The 9,920-nt window shown below is 42.7% G+C and overlaps 1 protein-coding gene across 3 annotated transcripts; it reads left to right on the top strand.

Moving 5' to 3' along the window:
• The first annotated feature begins 3,290 nt into the window (after positions 1-3,290).
• Positions 3,291-8,162, top strand: LOC123425444 (tRNA (guanosine(18)-2'-O)-methyltransferase). 3 transcript variants are annotated; one of them, XM_045109148.1, is made up of 6 exons: positions 3,291-3,916; positions 4,645-4,783; positions 5,371-5,432; positions 5,929-6,067; positions 6,949-7,189; positions 7,824-8,162. In XM_045109148.1, the coding sequence occupies exons 1-5, from the start codon at positions 3,339-3,341 to the stop codon at positions 7,084-7,086; spliced, it is 1,056 nt and encodes a 351-aa protein (XP_044965083.1). In that variant the 5' UTR covers positions 3,291-3,338; the 3' UTR covers positions 7,087-7,189; positions 7,824-8,162. The 3 variants fall into 3 exon arrangements, with proteins under 3 accessions (XP_044965083.1, XP_044965082.1, XP_044965084.1); XM_045109147.1 differs by having other exon boundaries at positions 6,937-7,189; XM_045109149.1 differs by lacking the exon at positions 5,929-6,067.
• Positions 8,163-9,920: the final 1,758 nt, after the last annotated feature.

The raw sequence follows: 9,920 nt of genomic DNA, 5'->3' as shown, positions 1-9,920 counted from the left end.
CCAGGCCGCGGCTAGGGGGCTTGTGACCTTCCCCGAGGTCTCCTGCCTTGGTTCTCAAGTCCCCTGCGTATCTTCTGTTATGGAAAAAATCACCCCGCAGGTTTTATTCCGTTTGGACTCCGTTTAATATTCTTCTCTGAAAAAGGTCAAAAACACGGAAAAGACAAAAACTGGCACTTGGCACTGAGTTAATAGGTTAGTCCCAAAAAAGATATAAAATAGCATATTCATGCATACAAAACATCCAAAGATGACAAGATAATAGCATGGAACCATAAAAAATTATAGATACGTTGGAGACGTATCAATCCTCACCACTTGTCCTGATTCATCACCGTGATGTATTCCACCCCGTCCCCGACTGGTGCAATGAATACACAGTCCGCCTCTTTCGTCGGTGTCCCTTCCTTCGCTTCATCTTGCAAACCGGAGAACATTGCCCATAAGTTGCGCCCTCGCCGACAACGACAAAGGGAGTTGGTCGCACAGGTACATGTGGGCGTCGTCGACGAGATGTCTCCCATGACATGTCGGGCTTCCCTCACCCCATCCATGCAAGCGTCGACGCATATTGTGTTGTCCGGCACCGCCGAGACCGAGGAGGAGGATGAGACGGCCGGTTGGACCCTTTCGGGGAGGTTTTCGGCCACACAGCAGTCGTCGGTCCATGAGTGTGAGTCCCCGCAGCTCATTCGGGAGCAGGTGAGCACGAACAACCCCACCGCGCGGGCTGCACTCGACATGTTTGACGAAATGTCTCAACAAGATCGGGCACATTTGCTCCCGTCCGATCTAATGATTAATGCTTCATATAGTTCATCAGTTGGCACATGATGATTGCTTGCAAACCATGATCATGTAGGAGACATACTTGGCCAGTATGATCAATGAGAAGGAAAATCCAGCCATTGGAATGTGAAATGAAGGAGACGACCGCATTTGTGATTGGGGCAACATTCGATCCCAATCCTACCAAGAAGAAGAAGAACAAGGGCAAGGCGACGAAGGCAAGAGGGCTTGCTTTCTCAAGATTTGAGGACATCTTGTTGGTCAAATCTTGGTTGAACACAAAATTGGATCCAATAAGTGGCACCGAGCAAAGGGGGAGCATGTATTGGGAGAAGGTTTGGAAAGACTATCATGAACGAAAAGAGTATGCAGAGCCGCATTCTATCGTGATCACCCGCAATGTGCATCTCTCCAACACCGATGGGGATCATTTAAGGAGAAGTGAACAAGTACGTCGGTTACTACTCACAAGTGACCAAACGGTCTCAAAGTGAGATGGGAGTGGCATCTCATGTAACCTCGATTGCCTCATCTTATTGTCATTTCAATATGTTGGTGTGTGTTTTATTCTTGTGCTAATACGTATGTTGTATGCTAGGCGGCATTAACGACCACTTTATATCACGAGACCAAGAAGAGACCATTTGCTTTTAGTCATTGTTGGCTCTTATTGGATGGCAAGGCAAAGTGGCAACAAGTTGTGGCCGATCTTAAGGCCGGAAAGAAGAGGAATGATGGTTCAAGCTCCCACCAATTCATTGGGTTGGACGATGACGACGACGATGTTGTCGTCGTCAATGGAAAAACTGTTGTGCCATGGGATAACTGGTTACTCACGGGAACTAAGTGGGAGAAGGCAAGGATCTCCTTTGACGCTGCTGCTACAAAAATGTCGTCCACATGGACGAACATTTTTTTGGCAAGGGGTAGCAAGAAAGAGGAGAGGTACAAGCTTATGTTGGATACACAAAGGGATATGATGTAGTGGGATTGGATGAGGGCAGAAAGGCGGCTTGAAATTGAGAGGGAGAAGATCGAATTGGAGAAGCAAGAGACGACGATCAAATGGGAACTCCAGAAGGCCAAGACATTTGGAGAGACTGAGCTCGAGAAGGAGAGTTTGCAACTCTCATGCGACGCGGAGGATGCAAAAATCATGCTCGCGGATGAATCCACTTTGGATGAACATGCCAAAAAATGGCTTGTGGATAGTAAGAAGGAGATCAACGACCGTAGAGCGTTGGAGGTGGCTAGGGCGGCTATGGCAGCGGAGCAGGCGGCCATGATGCAGGCGGTGGAGGCAGCCCGGATGCAGGCGGTGATCGTTGCCAAGATGCACGCGGAGGAGGCAGTCCGGATGCAGGCGAAGATGGATGCCCACGCGGAGCAGGATGCATGGACGATCTCGTCCAGTGAGTGATCCGACATCACTTGTCGACCAGACATTGATTTTATTTTAGAATGTCCGTTTGGTTGAACTATGATATCATTTACTTTTGTTTAAAACTGTTGAATTAGGACAATTTGTATCGGATGATCGACGTGCACGACTTTATACAGATTTAAGAGTCCAGATATGTGATACGTGGATGCACGAAGCGAAATATGATGAACTGTCCGGATGTGTCTGTGAACGCGCCCGCGAATGTATAGGGGACCGGGTTTGCCTAGTCCGGATCTAGATGCTCTAAGTTAGGATATCTTTTATCAAGGAGAATAGCATTTCAGGTTCAAAAATATATAAAGCAGATTACTCTTCAAATTGAAATCAATTGATGCGGGCCATAAATGAAATTATCACTTTGTATTTTAGGCCATATTTATTCGTTTAGAGGGTGCAGTCAATCTTTTCTCATTTCAACGCACAAACATTTTACTAGTCTTTTCGTAGTTAAATATAAATCTTTTTAGCGGTTTCATTAAAAACTACATATGGATCTATATAGATATACTTTAAAGTATAAATTCACTTATTTTTCTTCGTATGTACTCAGTTTTTTCGGATTTAAATAGATCAGGTATCGGGATCGTTGCCAGGGACCATATGAGACATTGTGTGGCTGCATGTAGTGAACCAATTTTTGGTATTCTTGAACCTGAGATGGTAGAAGCAATTGCTATGTAAAAAACAATTTATTCGATGCGTGATGAACATTTCTCCATGTTATTTTCGCCTCGGATTGCTTGTCATTGGTGCACTGGTGCAACGGCTGAATTCTTATGTCCATGATCAATCTTCTATTGGTTTGGTTGTGGCTGATATCAAATATGCGACAAACTTCTTCGAGTCGGTGATCTTCAAACACGTTCGTCCGCATTTGAATGTAGCGGTACATTTGTTAGCTAAGTCATGTATGAATTCTATTAGTTTAAGTGTTTTCATTCTGCTTTGGATTGTATCGGAATACTTTTTACAATATTGTCTAAGTAATCAATGAAGTGCCGACGTTCTTAAAAAATAAAAAAAGGCTTGACCTTCTTCCCGTTCGCGTCTCGGTTCAGAAATCAGAACCCTAAACCAAAACCTGAAACGAGCACCCCACGCAGCAATGGCCTCTAGAACGCTATCCTTCTCCTCGCTGGCCTCCGCCTTCGCCCCCTTCCCCCCGCGCTCCAGACTCCCGCACCCTCCCCTCCGCCTCCTCGGCCTCCACCTCAGCTCCGGGCACCTCCTCCGCGCCTCCACCCTCTCCACCGCCGCCGCCCCCGATGCGGACGCGGACGCTGACATCGACCCCTACGAGGGCGTCGACACGGTCGAGCATCTCCTCGCTCCAAAGCCCACCTCCCCGGGCGGCGGCCGGATGGGCCGACTCATGAAAATGCAGCGCCGCGCCGACGCCGACGGACCGGTGGCGGGGCGGGGCAGGTGGTTCCCTTACCTGGACGCGTTCCGCGGAGCGGGGGGCGTGGAGGTGACCAGCCAGGAGGTGGTGGACGTGTTGGAGCCGTACATCCTCGAGCCGCGGCGTGACCGGATCCGCCGCGCCGTCCAGAGCAGGAGCTACTCCGTCTGCCTGGTCGTGGAGGGCCTCACCGACTTTGGCAACGTCTCCGCGGCGTTCCGCTCCGCCGACGCGCTCGGCGTGCAGTCCGTGCACGTCATCTCATGCGAGGACAACAAAAGGTGCTGAGGTGAAAAGGAACCCGAAATGCTATCTCGGTATTTACTTGACGATTAGTTGCCAAATCAGCTGAAATATTGCGAGTGGATGACTCTAATTAATCTGAACTTCGGCACTATTTTGGGATCGAATGGGTTAGGCTCAATCCTCATGAAATGCTTTCCAGAGTGTGTGTAGTTTGCGTTTATTATTCTCTCCTAATTTGCTCCTTTACCCTCCAATCAGTAGTTTATGTGATATATGGTATTCTTGTGTGTACTTATTTGAGGTGACAAATAGTCAACACTTAGTTTTTGGATTGTGCACTTCCTTTTGTTTGTTCATTACAAGATTAGCTTGAACCACACAAATTTCTGGGAAAAAAGTTAGAAAGAAATGGTTTCTGTCGCACTGTATAAGTGTTGAAAAATAGTCCCACACAAAGATAATGGTTGGCCATGTTTATAATTGACAATTGGCAACTGGAGTAGAACTTCTACTCCTTAGCTGTTAACTCGGATGAACATGAAGAATTCCACTCAAGAATAATATCTGGTACCACTTAATATTGGTTTGGTATCCCGATAAATTTTTTGAGGCTATACATCATGAACTCCACATAAATTATGTATTCATTATCTGTATCAAACTCATAGGTTTCACATCCTTTAGCACAGTATATGTCAGTTGATTAGTATAAATCAATAGAAGTTAGTATATTGTCAATGAAGATGCCTTTTGACTATTGCAGGTATAGAGACAACAGGCACGTGAGTATGGGTGCTGAGAAATGGCTTGACATCGAGCTATGGAGCTCACCTGCAGAATGTTTTGATGCTTTGAAAAAGCGTGGTTATCGCATTGCATGTACTAGTTTGGGAAGTGATTCGGTAGTCTCTCGCTCTTGCTCATTTGATCTTACAGTATGGATATACTTTAGGAAATCTATAAACACAGACTTTGCGGTTTCCATCTCAGTTAATGCATTGTGATTTGTTGTTTGCTGTCACAAAGTGTTTTGGTTTGCAAAGGGAAACAAGAAATTTTTGCAGCTAGTTATATATGGTAAACACCTTGAATTTGTAGTATGTCTGTGGTGCATGGTCCAACCATCCATACAGAAAAATTGTTGACAGTTGATTGTCGAATGGTTGTGAATTTGCGATAATCATCTATTTGCATACATAACATAAATTGTTTTACATTATTGGTGAATATTTAGATTAAAATCGAGGGTCTATTTTACTGTCTCACCTAAACATTCTAGAAGACATCAGTGACTTCTGCCTATAGTAGGTTTGTGAAATAAAAATATGTGATATTACATTGCCCATATTCTCAATAACTTTTCCTTCTTTCTTTCTTTATTATGATTCATCGATATTGCGGTTCTCATCAAAAGATGTTTTTATGATGCTCTGAATAGTTGAAAGTTGAAATGTGTGAGGAGATAACTATATTCTTGATGGATTTGTAGGTTTCTGTGTATGACATGGATTGGTCTCATCCAACGGCCATCGTTGTGGGCAATGAGACTATGTAGGTTCTCTCCCTTCTCTCCAGCTATGCATCTTTTGCCACAGCTAAGCTGTAATAAGTTTGCTGCTCCTGCGTCCGTGCTTTCTACTTGCTTTCTAATGTATCTGCATGGCACCTGTTTACTAATGCAAGAAATCTTTGTAATCTTAGATCTATTCACAGCTTTCTGGTGATGTATTTGAAAATCTCCTGTTGCAAGAGGATTTGCACATGTTCTTGGCGAATAGAGTAGTTGTAACACAGCAACTGAAAGTAGTATACTATTTTGGCATGTGTTACACTGTTACACAGATAGACTATTTTTGTTGCTCTTGGTCTTGGGTTATAAACTAGAATATCCATAGCTGTTATCATGTAAAGAATACCATGGGTTAATGTTTTGAAAAGTTTATGCATGAGTTTAGGCATTTTGTAGCAAAGTCTTTGCAAGGCTATCGGTACGCTAATGTTTCATTCTACAGTTAAGGGTGGATATTAAGTAATTATTCTGTAACAGGGGTATTAGCGACGTCGCTCTGAAGTTGTCGGACATGCACTGTAGTGTTCCAATGAAAGGCATGGTGGATTCTTTTAATGTATCTGTTGCAGCTGGAATCCTTATGCACCATGCTGTTTATGATAGAGTTTCCCGCCTTGTAAGTAATATTTTTTCAATTGTGAAGACTTCTTAACTTGAAATAAGACTTGTTACAGCCAAACATTAAATTTCCGCCTGCCATCGTAAGGCTGCTTCAGAATTACAGTCACCTTCTAACGATAAAGCACCTGCCACAACCTATTTTGGTTCCAACTTTTACGTCTGATGGATTCTTATGACGATTATAGTATACATCGCCATTTGCGCATCAATAAGAACATGTTTGACTCATCTTAAGTTTGTTTCGGTCACCATCATTAACTTAAACTAGGACCATACTGTTGGTTATTTTTTTAGTTGTAGTCCGAAATTTGATTCAGTCATTTGAGATAATTGGAGGTAGCAGAGGCGGTAGTGCAGTCTCTAGAGTTAATTAGATCCACCTGATGGTTTATGCATCTCATCTCGTATAACAGCTTAATGGGTTTATAGATTATAAACTGGATAAGCTGGCTTTCTTAGCAGACTTGTGAGTAAGCCACATACCTCTAGCTAGACATAGTAAGTCTCAAGTGTTGCTACTAAATTTGTTAGCACAAAGCATAACCACCAAATTCAGTTTGTACTTATGGTTTGCCCTAAACTCCAAACTCGCCTACAAACATGTAACAACCTTTTCAATCTAGATGATTGACGGTTTGTATCAGAGTGGTTTGAATTGTCACCAGCACCATTAAGTTTCAGCTCATTAATAAACTTAAAAGATTGTCTGACCATCTTCTGCACTGAAAAATACAGAAACTTGCATTTGTGCTTTCATGCATTTATTTTCTCTGACCATGCTGCTTAGTTACCTTCAAGTAAGGGAACTGATGACCACACAACTGCTTGTAAGCCCTTTGTAAACTTGTAGCATCTTATCTCCAGTTTCAATTACAGGGTCAGAATGGTGATCTCACGCCTGAAGAAAATAGAATATTGCTGGCAGAGTTCTATCTGCGCCATCGAGAGAGCACATCTACCGTCATTCATGAATATGCCAAAAGGAAGGCAACTAATTTGGTGGCCAAACTTTGAGATCACAGTGACTGCTGAAGAAACATGTGCAAGCTAGTTTGTTAAGCAGTGATTTGTTTGGCAGTTGGCTAGTTCAGTATTATGATCAACTTTAGACTAACTGGTAAGTTTTTGATTTGCCTTTGATTTGCTTTTTTTGTTTGAACCATATGGTCATATCATCACTATTATCAAATATTGTGAGGTTCTTGACTTTACATATTTATGCACTTCCCCCCCATAATTGAATAGAAAATGTACCGCTGGAGCCTCTCCCACTTTTCTGGGTCAAAAAAAAATATTTTGAAGGTACTAAAAGAAATAAATGGTAAAAGGTGGCGACATGCAATTTGTTGGTCGCTGCAATACCCTTCCTGTATACTCCCTACATTCTCAAATATAAGATGTTCTAACTTTTTTCTGAATCTGATGTATATATACACATTTTAGTGTGTTTGCTCACTCATTTCAGGCCACATGTAGTCCATATTGAAATATCCAAAACATCTTATATTTGTGAATGAAGGGACTAGCATGGTCCACTCACGTATAGGCTATGGCCTTACTCTATACTAGAATGTGATTTCCTTGTAATGGTTGACTTTTATCGACATCCCTTATCTACACATCCATATATATTGACATCCATTTGAGGCAGCATGTGTTCTTTAAATCTCTCTTACCACCTTTTTAGGCGTTCATCCTGCTAATGTTTGCAGACAGTGATCTGAGATGTGATTTTGCTGTTTTTAATGAAGGTTATTTCTGAAAAAGGAACGATCATACTGCTCGGCAATCAGGGTGCTGCAATATGCTGATTCCAAACAGAATCCAGGGACAGGATTTGGTGTCTTTGGTGCTACAACCTACTGCACAAACCTAAAGCACTACGATGTACTCTATGTGATTTGGCTTGCCAATTTCTTTTGAGTCACATGCAGTGCCGGAGCCAGGATCATATATGAGGGGGCCCAAATGGCTCAAACTTTTGATAACAGGGGCCAAATCACACTAATACATGTTTTTGCCTTTGAGAGATTGAAACATTAAATAAGCATATACTCCCTCCATAATTTAATATAAGACATCTTTTGACACTAGTATGTACACAGGTATAGGATTCATGGGGTTGCCATGGCTCCTGCCAGTCCCCATTGTCTCCGCCATTGAGCGCACAGTAATTCACCATTACCCTAAAGTTCAGCTGTTTTCTTTTGGAAAAATATATAAACGGTTTGATGCAGTCCCTGGTCCCTAGTTAGTTAAAAGCGATTAATTTGGATAGATTTTCACTAAAGTACTCCTTTATTTTGAAGATGTGGCCATTTGATAGGTTTTTGTTTAGTTCTTGAAAATATCACCTTACATGTCATGGTGAATTCTAATTTTTTTTACCCCTTGTTTATGAAATTAGGACAATATTTACCGCATTTAATTTTTTCTGTCATATTTTACCCTGAAATTGTTACTGTGTCAAATTTAACAAAATTAACAGTTTCCTTGATTTTTTAAGCAGACTTGTTAGGCCGACAAAGCTGGTGACTAGGTCGCCAACTTAAAAAGCGTAAACCACTTATGCTTCCCGCTCAGGCCAAAATAACTATCAAAATGACCCTTGTTGAAAACTTCAACGTAATCTAATCCTTTGTATGCAACTCCAAAGTCCATCTCGTATGCTACTTCATTGTCCAATGTTAATGCCTTTGGTGTTGTTTCCATGTGCAACGCCATGGTCCCTGCTGTTGCTTGGCATTGCACTACTAATGCCAACCCGTTGGTGTTGTTAAGAGCATGGTTAATAATATAGCCAATAATTGGTTATAAGGACTCGCCATGTCATATCGAACCAATCTAATAGTCGGTATATACAATAGTAAGTTTTAGATATGTATTACTCCCTCTGTTCCTAAATAGTAAGTTTTAGATATGTATTACTCCCTTTGTTCCTAAATATTTGTCTTTTTAAAGATTCAACTATGGACTACATACGGAGCAAAATGAATGAATTTACACTCTAAATTATGTCTATATACATCCGTATGTAGTTCGTAGTGAAATCTCTAGAAAGACAAATATTTAGGAACGGAGGGAGTACTTTAATAGTAGTTGGCCTACTTTAAAGCATCTCCAACAGCCGTGCTATATAAGCGTCGCGTTGAAAAAACAGCGTCTATCGCGCGCGCGCAGATGCTTTGGGCGCTTCAGTGAAAAAACGTGCCCGCGGGGAAAACGGTTCAGCGCGTGGGGCGAAACGGCTTCGTGCGTCTCATATTTCGTGTGTCCGTTGTCGCACGCTATACAACGACGATTTGGGCGCATCGCCTACCCATCACTGGATCCAGGCGTCGCCGCCCTCGCCACCCCATTTGCTCCGGCGACCCGACGACACTTTTCAGGCCTATGCCTGTGTCGCCTTTGTTTCCTCTGTCTCCCTCTAATCCCCGCCGCCCCTTGCGCGCTCCATTCCATCGACGTAGAGCGCTCGGCCGTCCACCGTCGCTCGACGCTCACAAGGTGTTCGACAAAACGCTTGTAAGGTATGTCTTGCTTCAACTTGACATTTTTTAAATGAATTTGGTGCATGTTTTTTGTAGTTCTTATAGAATAGTTTAACTTCAATATTGTAGATGAGTTCGTCATATGATTCTTCCGAAGAAGAATTTGATATTGAAGAGGAGGAGGACCTTGCAATTATCCTAGCTATGCACATTAATAAAAACCGAAGCACGGTGGTTCAGTTATGGGTCGGCAGAAAATTTGGAGGGATAAGATCGGTGCCGACAACAGATCGATGAGGCACTATTTTGTGGATAATCTCGTGTACCCTGAATCGTACTTCCGGCGCCGGTTTAGGA

This window comes from Hordeum vulgare, chromosome 2H, assembly GCF_904849725.1.
Source record: "Hordeum vulgare subsp. vulgare chromosome 2H, MorexV3_pseudomolecules_assembly, whole genome shotgun sequence".
Taxonomy (NCBI): domain Eukaryota; kingdom Viridiplantae; phylum Streptophyta; class Magnoliopsida; order Poales; family Poaceae; genus Hordeum; species Hordeum vulgare.
Note: the sequence above shows the minus strand (reverse complement) of the source record. Positions and strands in the feature narration are given on the sequence as shown.

Bases quoted from the DNA above. Each gene is read 5' to 3' on its own strand.
- LOC123425444 (XM_045109147.1), top strand. From the start codon at position 3,339: ATGGCCTCTAGAACGCTATCCTTCTCCTCGCTGGCCTCCGCCTTCGCC. The intron at 3,917-4,644 runs GTGCTGAGGTGA...TGACTATTGCAG, and splicing joins TCATGCGAGGACAACAAAAG to GTATAGAGACAACAGGCACG. The intron at 4,784-5,370 runs GTAGTCTCTCGC...ATGGATTTGTAG, and splicing joins CTAGTTTGGGAAGTGATTCG to GTTTCTGTGTATGACATGGA.